The sequence below is a fragment of the Triticum dicoccoides genome, chromosome 5B, assembly GCF_002162155.2.
Source record: "Triticum dicoccoides isolate Atlit2015 ecotype Zavitan chromosome 5B, WEW_v2.0, whole genome shotgun sequence".
NCBI lineage: Eukaryota > Viridiplantae > Streptophyta > Magnoliopsida > Poales > Poaceae > Triticum > Triticum dicoccoides.
The window spans coordinates 304,135,799-304,150,906 of record NC_041389.1 but is presented as its reverse complement, the minus strand read 5'-3'; the positions used below and the strand labels follow the sequence as shown (position 1 = coordinate 304,150,906).

Sequence of the window (15,108 nt, the reverse complement as noted above, 5' to 3'; positions counted from 1 at the left end):
TGCAGGGACTGGACGCGGGGATCGTTTGGAGCTTCTGGAGGAGGCTCCCCCATCTTCATCGCCGCCGCTCTCTGATGCGCACTTTGATCGTGCCACATCATTGCATGGCCTCGATCCGTGCGTCCATGCAGGATCGGCACATGCACCTGTGGCGCCACCTCCTGACTTTGGGCCGGCCTTGTTCTTTGATCGGCTCGGCACGCCCATCACGCCTACGCCGGCGTCGCCCGCGGCTCGGCCTGCTACACCGGCGTCGCCCGCGGCTCGGTCTGCCACGCCGGCGTCGCCCGCGGCTCGGCCCGTGTCGCCACCGGCCCCGCTTGGGCTGTCTCCCTCGCCAGTCAGCCCACTGGCGGGTTCCGGATCCACCTCGCCGAGTGCCCCATTGGCGGGCTTGACTCCATCGCCTGGCTCCTCGTCGCCTGGGCTCTCTCCGTCAACATTGGCCAGCCCCTCGCCGGCTGATTCTTCTTCGTCCTCGTCGACCATAGCTGCTCCCTCGACCTCGACGGCTCCTGTGCTACGTCCACATACACGCAGTTCAAGTGGTATTTTTCGCCCTAAGGAACGGAAGGATGGTATTGTTGCTGTGACGCCGGGATAATTAAGCTACAGTAATTCCCTCCTAATGATGCCACATCATCATTATTACTGTTGTTAAACTCGCGTTGGTTCGAATTCGGTCCAATTTCAAATTCAAATCAAAGTCCAAAATTCAAATTGCCAAACATGAAAACTAAAATGTTCAAAGTGTGGCGGATATTCCATAACAAATTATGGCGGTGACCCAACACTTTTGTAAATTATTTAAATGCCCTTTTGTGAATATAACAGTGGCTAAAACAATTATTTAAATGCTTTTTAAATAATAAAAATTGCAAAGTATTTTATTTAGGTGCCAAGTTATTTTCGGTAGTGGCCTATTTATTGATACTAATTTAGGTTCTAGCTTTATATTTTACTAAACTTAAAATAATGTGTAATTAGTATAAAACAGAATAGATAAAAAAATAAGAAGCCCCCGATGGGCCTTGGCCCAACTCTTCGCCCAGCCGGCCCACCAAACCCCCACCGGGTCGATTCCCCCTCCCCTGTTCCCCCGACCCAGTCGCTACAGGGGCGTGCCCCAGCCGGACCACCTTGCCGGCGATGCCCAGGCGAGGGGATAAGGACCCCCGCCTCGGCCCCTCGATTCCGTCGTTCGCTCTCATCCACTCCACTCCCCTTGCTCTCTCTCCCCCCATCACCAATTCTCTCCCTAGATCCACCATCGCCTCTGCCTCCTAGCCCGCGTGGCCACCGCCGTCCTCGCGCCTTACCAAGATGCCCGCAGGCTTTGCCTCTGTCGTCCATGCTTCTCCGACAAGAACCGCAGCCGGCCGAGCCCCGTAGCCGTCGCCTTCTTCCTCATCTCCACCCGCGGTCGTCGCCGCCGTCACCATCGATCTGCACCACCCGAAGCCACCCTGGCTTCCCCGAGCTCCGGCGCCTCCCTGACTCCTCCTCACGCACGCTTTGGCACACCTGCAGGGCCCGGCGAGGCCCCCTCCTCCGTTCCCCTTCCTTCCCCTCACTTTAGACGTCGTTCGTCTCCGCCACCCGAGCTCGCGGTGGTCGCGTTCCCCCGTCCCTGGCCGCGTCCGGGTCGCGGTCTGACCGTGCCCACCTGCGCCCGGTCGCGCCCAACCAAGCCGCCCTGGCCTCACCCCATGTCTCGCCCGCGCGAGACTGCGTCGGCGCCGCGCCCGGGCTCCGTCCCGCTCGCCACCACCGTCGCCCCCACTACCGCACGGTGCTCGCCCCACTCTCCCCTGCCGCTCTGGCTCACTGTCGGCCCCGTCCGCCGCTCGGTCGCCTCGTCGGCGCCGCTCGCAGCCCGGCCGACCTCGCCGTGGCTGCGGCCCCTCCGGCCGTTGCCGTGGCCAACACCCCCGCTGGCCTCGTCGAGGCCACGGCCTCGCCCGGGCGTAGTGCCCCTCGGGCACGAGCGCCCGTTAACCCGCACCGGCCCGCTGGCCTTGTGCCACTGGCCTATGGGCCCCACGCGCCCTGACCTTTAAAAATAAAAATAAAAATATATGTTAGTAATAATAATTAATTAATTAATTAATTAATTAGATTAATCTGATTTAATTAGGCTAATTTCCTAGTTTAACTAATTAGAACTATTAATTAACTAGATGTGAGTATGACAGGGGGGTCCCACCCCTATTGACCAGTCAAACTTTGACTGGTCAACTGGGTCCCCCTGGCCCACCTGTCAGCCACTAGGTACACTTTGGTGTACACTGTGCTGGGTGCACCTAGCATTTTAGCATTTATTTTCGTATTAAAATTAATTTCAGATTATTAATAAAACTTTGAAAAATAATAGAAATTAAACCGTAGCTCGGATGAAAAAAATTTCTACATGAAAGTTGCTCAGAATTTTGAGACGAATCAGGATAAGCGGTCCGTTCGTCTGCCACACGTCTCTAGCATAGCTAACCTGCAACCTTTTCCCCTCCGATTCATCTGTCTAACAGACGTCCGGAACCGGGAAAACTTTCCCGGACGTTTCCCCCTTCGCCAGAATCACCTAGCGCTGCGTTAGAACACGTCTAGCTCTGTCTGTTATCCTGTTATGCACTTGCCTGCTATGTAATTACTGTTTCTTCCCCCTCTTCTCTCCGGTAGACCCCGAGACCAATGCCGATGTCACTGTGATCGACTACGTCGACGACGACCCTCCTTCTTGTCTGAGTAACCAGGCAAGCCCCCCTTTGATCATCCCGATATCGCCCATTCTATACTCTCATGCTTGCATTAGATTTTGCTACTGTTATTGTTTGCTCCTATTCTGATGCATAGCCTGCTTTTGTACCTGTTATTGTTACCTACCTGCTTATCCTAAACTGCTTAGTATAGGTTGGTTAGTGATCCATCAGTGACCCCCACTTGTCCTTGTTGCCCCCGCTTCATCTTCGATGACTCGATCAACGTGATCGACGACCAGAGCCCGACACCTCACATCACATCACGCCCCTTTTGTTGCTCGACTCTGCAGAGCTACTATCGAGTGCCGAGGGTGATCCCTCGTAACGCACTCCTGGTAATAATTCTATAGTGTAGTTATCCGGTCATGGTCATCGAGGGTGATTTCCTCTTTCACCATTCCCGATACGGCTCTGTCGTTCAACACCTCAAGTGTGAACCTCGAGGGTGGTCCCTCTTACGTTCACCTTGATGATTACATTGAGTGGAATCCTCCAGGGGTGATTCCTCGGGTTTTCCCCTTGATGTCTGGACGCACAGTTACCTTGACTTTACTTGAGACTTTGGTGCAAGTCGGGCGGGCCCGGAGAGCACCCGCAAGATAATGACGTGGCACGGCCGGGCATTCTAGGCCCTTGTCGTAAGTCCACGAGACGGGGCGACGGGGTCACTTTCGATTGTGAGTCTCTGCTCGTCTCCGCAAGCTAATAATACACTATGGTTGGGGTATTTGTTCTGAGTTGGCCTCTGGCCTTTACGCACTAACCACCACACGAGAATAGATATGGGCCTCGACGTCGCAGTATCAGCCGAAGCTTTGTCAGACGTCCAGTTCAGTAGTGCGGCACGGTCGGATCGTGCTGGCCATCCGAGGCGGTGCTGGTATTCACCCTGCGCGCAATGACCCGGAGTGCTGCGGGCGATGGGCCCAAGACCCCGGAGTGCTTATGATGTAGACCGACGGGGACCTCTCTGCTGAGCCTAGGTCGGGCTGCGACGTGTTGATCTTACGAGGGTGGGCATTGACCCCAGAAAGGTGTCTACGGCCAGAGTGATCGAGCGTGTTGGGTAACGTGATGCACCCCTGCAGGGAAGTTATATATTTGAATACCGTGTCCACGGTAATGGACGTTCAGACTTATATCCTGATCTTATACAACTACAAATGGATACTTGAGATATGTGGCTCCAGGATTGCTTTCTCGCAGGGAGTCGAGGAAGGATCTCTGGGCATTATTGTTACAACATTCTTGTTAAATTTAAAATGCTATTCTTTACTCTTCTACACGCTGCAAGATGCTTGGAGTTGCTTGAAGATGCTAGTCTTTGTTAGACTAGGCCTTCCCCTCTATTCTGGCATTCTACAGTTCAGTCCACAGATACAACCCTTCCATTTGATACCAATGCATACTTAGTATAGATCTCATGCTTGCGAGTACTTTGGATGAGTACTCACGGTTGCTTTGCTACCCCTTTTCCCCCTTCTATCTTCTTTCCGGTTGGTGCAACCAGATGGTGGATCCTTGGAGCCAGATGCCACCGCCGATGGATGCTACTACGTGGAGGCCGTCGACGACCAGGAGTAGTTAGGAGGTCCCAGGCAGGAGGCCTTGCCTCTTCAATCGTTGTTGCTTTTGTGCTAGCCTTCTTAAGGCATCCTTGTTTAACTTATGTCTATACTCAGATATTGTTGCTTCCGCTGACTCTTGTGTACCGAGCTATGTATTCAAGCCCTCGAGGCCCCTGGCTTGTAATATAAAGCTTGTATTATTTTGATTTTTGTCTAGAGTTGTGTTGTGATATCTTCCTGTGAGTCCCTGATCTTGATCGTACACATTTGCGTGTATGATTAGTGTACGATTGAATCGGGGGCGTCACAGTTGCTTGGTTGGCGACATGTCTGGCCGCTGCTGTTGCGGATCCGTCTTCTGAGCCCCGCTCGTATCAGGCCGCCATGCGCATTCCTCACTGGCGAGAGGCTATGGAGCAGGAATATCATGCTCTTCTTCGCAACAAGACATGGACTCTTGTTACCCCCCCACTGCGGGTTAATGTTATTGACTCTAAGTGGGTGTTCAAAGTGAAGAAGCACTCGGATGGGTCTATTGAGTGTTATAAAGCGTGCCTTGTTGCCAGAGGATTTCGGCAGCGCTATGGTCTTGATTATGAGGATACCTTCAGTCTCGTCGTCAAGCCTACTACCATTCGGCTTCTTCTTTCTCTTGCCGTCACTCGAGGTTGGTCTGTTCGTCATCTTGATGTGCAGAATGCCTTTCTTCATGGTTTCTTGGAGGAAGAGGTTTATATGCGACAGCCGCCTGGTTTTTCTGATCCTGACCGTCCTGATCACATCAGTCGTCTCACCAAAGCACTCTATGGTCTGAAGCAAGCTCCTCGTGCCTGGCATGCTCGTCTTGCCTCAACTCTTCGTGCTCATGGGCTTGTGTCGTCTACTGCTGACTCCTCATTATTTCTTCTACAGAAGCTAGAGGTCACTATGTATCTTTTGGTCTATGTGGATGATATTATTCTAGTCAGTTCCTCTCAGTCTGCTGCTGATGCTCTTGTTCGCTCTCTTGATGTTGATTTTGCTGTCAAAGATCTTGGGAAGCTTCACTACTTTCTTGGGGTTGAAGTTACTTCTCATGTTGATGGTCTTGTTATGACGTAGAAAAAGTACTCCTTGGATTTATTGCAGCAAGCTGGGATGCTTAAGTGCAAACCGATCACTACACCCATGTCGTCCACCGACAAGATCACTGTTGTTGATGGTGAGCTTCTGTCTTCTGTGGATGCCACAGAGTACAGGAGTATTGTTGGTGGTCTCCAGTACTTGACGATCACGAGACCAGATATTTCTTATGATGTCAACAGGGTTTGTCAGTATCTTTAGGCTCCTTGAGACACTCGTTGGGTTGCTGTTAAGCGCATACTGCGTTATGTTCAGTTCACAGTGTCTTTTGGGATGCATATTCGGCCGACTCACTCTCGGGTTTTCTCGGCATATTCTGATGCGGATTGGGCTGGCAGTCCAGATGACAGGCAATCCACGGGGAGCTATGCTGTGTTCTTTGGCTCTAATTTGATCGCCTGGAGTGCTCGGAAATAGGCCACTGTCTCGCGTAGTAGTACTGAAGCTGAGTATAAGGTTGTGGCTAATGCTACTGCAGAGATTATCTTGGTGCAGTCTTTGCTTCAGGAGTTGGGTATGTCCCAACCGCAGCCTCTTATCCTTTGGTGTGATAACATCGGTGCTACATACCTTTCTGTGAATCCGGTATTCCATGCCCGAACGAAACACATTGAAGTTGACTATCACTTTGTACGGGAACGTGTGTCACAGAAGCAACTCCAGATCAAGTTCATCTCTTCTAAGGATCAACATGCAGACATCTTCACTAAGCCATTGCCTCTACCATAGTTCGAGGCATGTAGGCGCAATCTTACCCTTCTCAGTTCTTTAGAAAGTGGCTAAGATTGAGGGAGGGTGTTAGACTATGTATAGCTTCTGTATTTGTGTACGTATATTGTACCAGTTGTAACTCACCCATTATATATACGAGATAAGCCACCCCTAGAGGGTTGAGCTGGTTCCCCCAAATTCATTGTCTTACACGGGATGACTACAAGCAATGGTGAAATTCCTTCAAGTTTCAGACAGGCGGTCAAGAAAGAAGCGGTGATGTTGAGTTCAGATAACTCTTATGTGTGGCATCCAATATGTGAGTTGTTCACTTTCACGCAGGTCAGTGATTAGTGTGTGATGGCGTTGGACGGATACTCTGAAAGTTGGGAGCACAAACTAGAGTAACAAGGAACTTAATTTTGCTCGAGTATTGACTGTGGTCAAGAAAAGAAGGGACTACAAGTTGTAGGTGGAGTCACATGAAGTCTTTGGAGTAGCAGCGATACTCATGGGATAAGCTCAAGTCCAATGTACATGGAAGTTTGACGTATGGACAAATCTAGGGATGGTGGAGTATATTCGTCAAGGTGGAGTTTGTTGGAGTTGTGTCGAATATAGTGTACAAGATAGGTTACAATTGAACTTGTAGTTGTATTGTGTTTATATAGGATATGGAGTCGTGTCCTAGTAGGACACTTGTATCCTAGGCCTCTCATATATAGCGGGGGTAGACACATGATGTAACCTATGCCAACATAATAGCACCGGAGCGCAAGGGAAGCCGGCGGCATGTGCCGGCGTCCAGAGTGACCGGGTGCGGTATTGTAATGATGTCATGGAGAGGAGCGCCCATAGTCAGGCCCCGGGGATGTAGCCATATCGGTGAACCTCGTTAACAAATCTCGGTGTCGTGATCGTGTGATTGCTTGGTCCTCGGAGGATCGACGGTGTGCCTCAGTTTTATTCTAACACACCTAGTAGTAACCACAGGAATCTAAACCAGCAATTTTCACAGCAATGATTTCTAATGACACACTTGCTCTAAAAGATGATGAAATATTGACTGCATGCACCGAAGATTGCTATTGCTTGTATCGCATACGAACATGTAATCAGTGTAATGAAAAAACATAAGTTCTAGCTAAACCTTAACTTGCTACATGGTACCAACCTAACTATCTCTCTGTAAGGCTGTAACTTCATAAGACCAATACTAGCCCTAGCAACCTACAAAACATCTTATCTTCTACAAACATCACCGATTCATGGGTGTTGCAGGCTCAAAATTCTGGTTCTTCCCTGTCTTCTGATTCTTGGTCCTCAGGGTTTATGTATTGCTTCATGTATTCTTCCTCGACCGTCTCTTTGAGAAGAATTAATCGCTGGATGATAACCGGGTCGCTCATCCTTCTGGCATCCATGAAATCCGTCTCCTCCTTGTTGAGATGGTACGAATCGAGCACCATTTTAATCCACTTGTGCAGTTCGTTGGGAGTTCTGCATAAACGATGATGTCTGTTTAGCAGGTCCGGGTAAAATGCACAGAGATTATGATAAGCACCTTAAAGTTACATGAACCGACATTTATTGTAACAAAACATTGGCACCCTCATAGCGAGCAGTTTGTGGTGCCTAGCTCAAGACGTAACAACATACATTCTCCAGTATTTTTCATGTAATTAAATTCCTCGCATTATTTCTGTCATATATTATCCTGGCCCATTTAGCATTCAACATAAGGTCAACATAATATTATCCAGGCCCATTTAGCATTCATTGTCAAATCCTTGTTTTTTTCTGGATAAGCAGGAACCCAAAGGTACAATGTAGCTCTCATTCAATCCTAAACAATGACTAATTAGGCAAGAATTATGAAGTGTGGTTTCTGTAAATATAACTCTCACATTAAAATTTGATAGACAATAGTTCAGTCTGAACATATTAAAAAGTTTCTATCAACTTCATACATCCCCATGGCAACATTTTTTATGGGGGTGGAAATTAGACAAGTCAGCTCAATGCTTACATGTCAGTATATAGTAAGTAGTTCAGTGGAGCATGCTAAGGCCAATGGATCCTTATTTTGAAGTCATAGAATCAGCATTTCCAATTGACTACTCCAATCAACTCAAATACTTATGACATAACGAATGGACAAGAAAAACTAGATGCATCCGACGCAATAAATATGCAAACATATTATACTGCATGGACAAAATGATGTTGCAGAGTCACTGTCGGAATATGGAAGTTGGCGCTTTCCTGGCTAGGCATCCATGACATTCACCCCAAGGGTTGGCATACTTCCCCATCGGCTAAAGAGTGGTGGGCTCTCTTGGTTCGGCCAAGCAATACGACGCGACCGGGCATGGGGACCCTTGCCATGTTGATCTCTGAGCAGATTTGGAATGAGTGGAATGCTCGTGTCGTTCCGCCATGTTGAGACCCGACCATTCTGTCGCAACTCAAGGAAGAGTCATGCCTATGACAAAAGGATGGCGCAAAGCATTTGAGCTTCATGATACCGGGAGAGTAATTCCCATGAGGATTTTCAGGTTTCTGTTTCTCGATGGTGTTTGTGTACAGGCTCTCTATGAATTTCTCTTCAGTGGGTTTTCCCTCTCGCCGGTGTGCTCAGTGAGAGGTCTGTACTGAACCTTGTTTCTTCCCCTACTTAATTAATGTAAAGGCAAGCCTTTTGCCTTTCTTCAAAAAAATAAAGATGTTGCAGCCAATGAATCGATGAACTTTTACATAAGTATCTTCCTAAATAGTTACTTACGTGTAAAGAGCATCTTCATCCTTGACTTCGTGCTCATCTCCTGGCGAGAAAGCAGACGCGAGAGCAGCAAATCTCTCTTCGGGATCTTCAATATTCAGTAGGTACTTCAGAAGTTTCATCTCTGGAGGTGAGATGATTTTGAGGCTTTCCTTTGCAGTTGTATAAATATGATACATTATATCCTTGACCTATGCCACACAATGAGTGTAAACACACATTCTCTGCAAGTTTTGGCTAATAATATTTTGTAAATGTTGCTTAGTCAAAAACATAACAACAATAACTACAACAGATAAATACTAAGCTCAAAGTTGATATGTAACAGAACCAGTTCTTAAATTCATACAAACATCTTAGTGATCCGGCAAATCTAATATGTGACTGAAAGTAGAATGCGACTAATACAAATTTGGAAATCTTATGACATTATTGTGTATGAGAAGCAAATTATGTAGACCGCGAGCCAGGGACGAAGCTCAAGTATTACCACTGTTGTCAGCTGAGACCAGCGGATTTTGAAATACTTCACTAAATTAACACAAATCCTTGCTAATTTGTGAAGTTGACACCATTAATGTAAAGCTGACCCCATTAATTATTTTTTCAGCTTCGTCCCTGCCGTGAGTCATGACATTGCAATTATAGAAGTATTGGATGGCACGTCCTTTATTCCCAAATACTGAAGCAAATTTTCTTGGAAAACTCTACATTGCTTCAAGATTTTTTCGAGATGGGTCTAAGAAAATGAAAGAGAGGAATACCATATATTAATCTGACATGTATTTGTCATTAAAGAATTTAATTTAGTTTATTGTCAAAATTCCTCGAGCTATTAAGTTGTTAACTTGACGCAATTTTCATTGTGGTACAATAACAATATTTCATGGCTACATGTCTCTCAGTGTTTCCGCAGGAACACCCGGGGAATCATCTAGTTTTATTAAGTTTCATTCAAGGTTAGGCAATGCACATATACTTCAACACCCCCTCTCCCACGTGGGGCTCGTTAAGGCCTAAACGTGGAAGAAAGAGGGCAAGCTTTTTTTTCCAATGCTGAAAACCGAGACTTGAAACGAAGACCTCTTGGTTTTGATACCATATTAAGTTTCATGCACCAACCAGTAGTACCAAAAGTCTAAAGTGATGGAGAAGGTTGGGCAATCCAGATATACTTCAATAAATTTTAGGAAATTGAAGAACTCAACGAGAAGGTAAATGTCATGTATCCATTAACTTTTTAAAAATGTAAACGTGGTGGAAGTATAGGCGGAAGTGCTATTTTTTATATTTCATAAACATAAATAAGATAGTACTAGTGTTTTATTACTTACTGTCTCACTACTTTCAAGCATAAATAACAAGCTATATTACTTGCCTCGATGGTGTAGGGTGGTAAATAGTGGGAAAATCAGCATAATGCCTGATGGATTAAAGTGCTTCATATTGTGTTCACACAGCTTTAGTTGGCAAGTATATATATGTAGCATGAAATCATTATTAAACATAGATAACCTGTACAAAAATGTTAAATTTTCACTTAGACCAACCTTGTTCTTCATAGTTTTAGAGTCTTTTGCAGCAGCCCAGGCTCTATTAATCAGAAGAACTAAAGATGAGTCAAGTTCTTTAGCCTTAGCTAATCCTTTTATCTTGTCACAGGCATCATCTAGTGAAGAAGAATTCAATATATCATCAAATTTTGATTGAGCAGAATCAATGTCCAACTGCTGCAGTGTGCAATCATATGCATGAATTGCAGATAGACACTTGGCCCCAAGCCTGGCAATTGCTGCATAATTTGGGCAAGAAAAAAAAAGCGCAGATAAGAAAAATAAGACCATGATGCATTATAATAATGTGACTAGAACTGAAGTGAAGTAGACACAGTTCATCATCTGTTCACAGAACAACAAAGTGATATACATGACACATATTCTCGATAGAATAGATTGTCTGGATGAATTAAATGACCAGCCAAAGCATTATAAATAGACTTAATGTAGCCATAGCTTCTAATAAATAAATAAATAAATGCATCATCAGGTTCTTTTTCATTTACTTTTCTGACTGTTTAAAACAGAGATCGTGCTGCAAGTTCTCAAGAACGACATAAAACCCATTGGTGGGTCTGTTTCAGTAACCTCTATAATATTGTATATCTTTATATGTGTTAGTGACTGGTTGGCTCAATATTCAAATTATAAGAATACAATAAAATAAATACAGTTCGTGAGCCAAGAACTGTTAAGGTAGAAAGTTACCATCTCGCTCATCAAGGCCATTGTAAGCATTTACAAGAAAATTAAGATTGCGGAAGAAGTCCCCAGTGAAATCCTTTCTTCGTCTCGCAACAATAGCGTTGATATCAGTGGGATTCTCTCTGAGCTCTGTGAAGAGTTCCATGTGCGTCTCTATTTCATCATCGATCTAAGAAAATTAATTGCAAACAAGAGGGTTCAGAAAACTACAATGCACATGAACACTTCTCTTGATTGACTATGGCGCACCTACCTAACAATATCATTATGTAATCCAAATATATGATGTTTCCAAAATTGATGGCTAAACAATTATCTTGAGGAATATAATGTTTTTTAAAACAGAATTAAATTGGCAAGGATGCATGGATAAATCAAATAAGAACATAGTTGGCTCATAGTTGAGGCCGGTCATAAAGACTATTTTTGCTCTTGCAAAAAAAAGAAAGACTACTTTTGCTCTGTTAAAAAAAGAGCATACCGTCTTTACTTTTCTAGCGAGTATAATAAAGACTATTTTTGCTCTGTTAAAAGAGCATACCTTCTTTACTTTTCTAGCGAGTACAATCAACTTTTGCTTCACAGAAGTATCAGTTTCCACATCTATACACACTTGGCAGCGCTTGTAGAAGTGTGGTCTGTATCTTTGCCACTCCTCTCTGAAAACCAATACTTTTCTCCAGTCCTTTGTTTCTGGCTTCTCATGCATGAAGAACTCAATAAACCTATCACAGATTTGGGTCATCGTGTAGCCCATTGCGACTTCACTCTCCATTTGGTTATCTGTCACCTTAGTAGTAGTTGGGCTCGCCACACACCCTGCAGTAGTAACTCAAAATATAAGAAACACTTTTGCAAGGTACACAAAGTGGATGCGCGCGCAGGCAATTACATAATCTTGGATAACAAAATTAGCACTGCAGAATTACACTTGAAACTTCTTGTGAAGAAGCATTCCATGTTCAAACTATAACTGTTGCAATTGAAAAACTAAATTTCACATATGTCCCCTACTGAAAATAACATCAATTTGTATCAGTAAATCACATTATCAAGACATATCAGAAGATTGTAAACATGCGGGGCATCTGTTTAAGAAATTTTAGTCGAAACACAATTAATCGTCCCCAATAGGGACCTGTGTAATTGCAGAACAATTAAATACAGCCATCCTGGACAAGAAGAAAGCGTCCAAGTCGCCTCGTCGTTAGAGAAAGAGAGGGTATGAAGAGGGCCTCGTCGTCGCTAACCTTGGACAGCGCGAGCGCTGCCGGCTGCTTCCTCTCGTTGCTGCTCCAAGACGCTGGCCCTCTTTGCCGCCGTCAGTGCTAGAGGAAGGCTGAGTCGTTGCCGCTCAGACCGCAAGACCCCCGCTGCCGCCACTCTGCAGGCTGCCCCCAACCAGCAGGCCATCTCCTCGTCCGAAGCTCTCTACTCCCGGTTGTCTCGGGTGAGCTTTTCTTCCTAAATTTGTTTGTGAGAAGGGAGAGGGAGTATGCGGTGGTGAAGATAAGGTTGAGCGGGAACTGCATACACGTGCTCATTTCTTCTTTTGTTACAAGTCTTTCATGTCTTATATGTTTATGTTTATATTTGCTTATTTACTGAGGGAGTATTACTCAAGAGCGAGAATTGTTATGGACTTTTCCCCCACCCTCCTGCATCACTCCCGCCAGGCGACAGGGAGGAACCCTAGCGCACCGCCACCAGCTCCCTTTTCCGCCCCCTCCTCCGTCCTCGCCGCCGCGAGAGGGCGCGACCGAGCGAAGCCTAGCCGGCGCCGGCGAGGCCTTCTCGTTCCCCCTCCCAGCGGCTTTGGGGCAGACCGACGCGTCTGGATCAGGGTGCTTCGCTGACCCAGGGCGAGGCGGCGTTGCGGCGCGGTTGCGTGGTCATGGCGTGGTCGCATTAATGGCGCGACGGGTTGGGCGTCGGGGAGGAGGGGGCGTGCTGGCGCGGCGGTGGCGGCTGCTGCTCTGCCCACCAGCGGCACGGGCCGAGGGCGACTTGGGACGCGGGCAGCCTCTCTACATGGTTTGTTGGCCGGTGGGGGTTGGCGGCGTGATGGTAGTGGCTCCCGCCCAATGGCGTCTTGGCTGGTTGGCTTCGTTTCGGTGGGTTGGGGCGCCGGTGGACGGGTGGTGCATGCTCTCCCATGGGTGTGCGATCCTCGCGATGATGACAAGTTGGCGGCCCACAACTGGTGGCGTTGGTGGTTTGACGCATCATGAGGGTGCCGAAGGCGACGATGGCTGGCGTGGCCGAGGCTATCCGGGCGGCTGGACAACCCCCTGTCCAGATCTAGAGTTGCCAAATCTGATGGGGCGCTGGTCAATGCCCCCTCCGGTGGTGCCTGTCGGCACGTAGCCTTCGTGCATGGCCCGGGGCATCTTTGCCGGGCAGCCGGTACGCCGACTTCAGCCTCTCTCTTGTTCTACCGGCATGGTGGGGTCTCGTGGGTTGGGGGGAGGTGCTTGCTTCCCGTCCTGGTTGGTGGTGGTTGCACGTTGTGGCGTCGGTGTGAGGTTTGATATCGGATGTCGGGGCGGCGGCTCTGGATGTCGGGCTACTAGGCGGCTCTCCGGCGGGCTTCGTCGTGGCGATGTTGGTGGTTGTGCCTCTTGGTCGTGTGGGCCACAAGGGGTCTGGTGGTGGGTGGTCCTGGCTTGTGCACTTCCGACGGAGGTGGCGTTGCCTAGACCTGGATTGGTGGTCTGGTCTTTGTCATGGTTCTGGCTCAAGATGCCTCATTGTGCAGGTGCAGATTTTAGCGAAAGCTTTGCGCTTTGGCACCGGCGGCAGCGGCGCCCGCGGGTGTCGCCTTCCTCGTGAGGACGCCTATCGGTGTCAAAACCGGCAGATCTCGGGTAGGGGGCCCAAGCTGTGTGTCTAAGGATCGATGGTAACGATGGACGAAGGAACACAATGTTTACCCAGGTTCGGGCCCTCTTAAAGGAGGTAAAACCCTACGTCCTGCTTGATTGTATTCGATGAGTATAGGGGTTACAAGAGTTGATCTACCTCGAGATCGTAATGGCTAAACCCTAGCTTGTCTAGCCTGTGAATATTATGATTCTGCCTCCGGTCTAAACCCTTCAGTTTATATAGACAACGGAGGGGCCTAGGGTTGTACATAGTTGGTTTACAGAGAAAGGAAATAGCCTATCCGAACACCTAATCTTGTCGTTCACGCATACAGGAGCCCTAACCGGACACGGGAGGTGGTCTTCTTCCTTTATCTTCACAGCCCATCAGTCCGGCCCATATTGAATAGGCCGGACGCCCGAGGACCCCCCAGTCCAGGACTCCCTCAGTAGCCCCTGAACCAGTCTTCAATGACGACGTGTTCGGCATGCAGGTTGTCTTTGGCATTGCGAGGCGGGTTCCTCTCCTTGAATTCCATACATCAGCTTTCCCTTATAAAAGAACTATATCTGGCTCTGTATAATTAATACAACCCTTAGCCACGAAGGCAAAATATAAAAATAGGAATAGTGTATTTACTAACAACTTTTTTCGGTGAAGCGTCACACTTGACGCTTCGGTGTTTTGAATCGTTTTCACATCCCCGTTTCGTGTTTCGGGGTCGAGCCCCCTTGGCCCGTCTTGTCAAAACAGAGATCGTGCCCACTTATTACGGGATTCTCATCAATGAGATTTGGGTAACCCAACCGCTCCTGGCGCACGCTCTCATTGGGAATGGGCGAGGTTTAAGGCTTAAGTGGGGGGACAATTGTCATTTTCACTGCCTATAAGAGGGTAAAGATTCCTCCTTTCTTCCCCGCGCCTTCCTTAGCCCCTGTTTTCCAATCTCTCAAGCTCAAGTGCCAAAAAAGATCCCATCTTCCTCACCGCCACCACCCTCTCCAGCCATGGCTGGGTCAGGCTCCAAGGGCAAGTGGGAGGCC

General features: G+C 47.5%; 1 protein-coding gene across 1 annotated transcript; it reads right to left on the bottom strand.

Moving 5' to 3' along the window:
- Positions 1-7,202: 7,202 nt before the first annotated feature.
- On the bottom strand, positions 7,203-12,726 carry LOC119308584 (uncharacterized protein At4g37920-like). The gene is made up of 6 exons (XM_037584714.1): positions 12,451-12,726; positions 11,742-12,019; positions 11,204-11,369; positions 10,490-10,731; positions 8,943-9,130; positions 7,203-7,657 (listed from the first exon to the last, which is right to left on the bottom strand). The coding sequence occupies exons 1-6, from the start codon at positions 12,611-12,613 to the stop codon at positions 7,441-7,443; spliced, it is 1,254 nt and encodes a 417-aa protein (XP_037440611.1). The 5' UTR covers positions 12,614-12,726; the 3' UTR covers positions 7,203-7,440.
- Between the last annotated feature and the right edge of the window lie 2,382 nt (positions 12,727-15,108).

Excerpts from the sequence above, each read along its gene's own strand:
- LOC119308584 (XM_037584714.1), bottom strand. The coding sequence starts at position 12,613 with ATGGCCTGCTGGTTGGGGGCAGCCTGCAGAGTGGCGGCAGCGGGGGTC. Across the intron at positions 12,020-12,450 it reads CAGCGCTCGCGCTGTCCAAG|GGTGTGTGGCGAGCCCAACT; the intron begins GTTAGCGACGAC and ends TTACTACTGCAG. Across the intron at positions 10,732-11,203 it reads TGGCCTTGATGAGCGAGATG|CAATTGCCAGGCTTGGGGCC; the intron begins GTAACTTTCTAC and ends CAAATTATGCAG.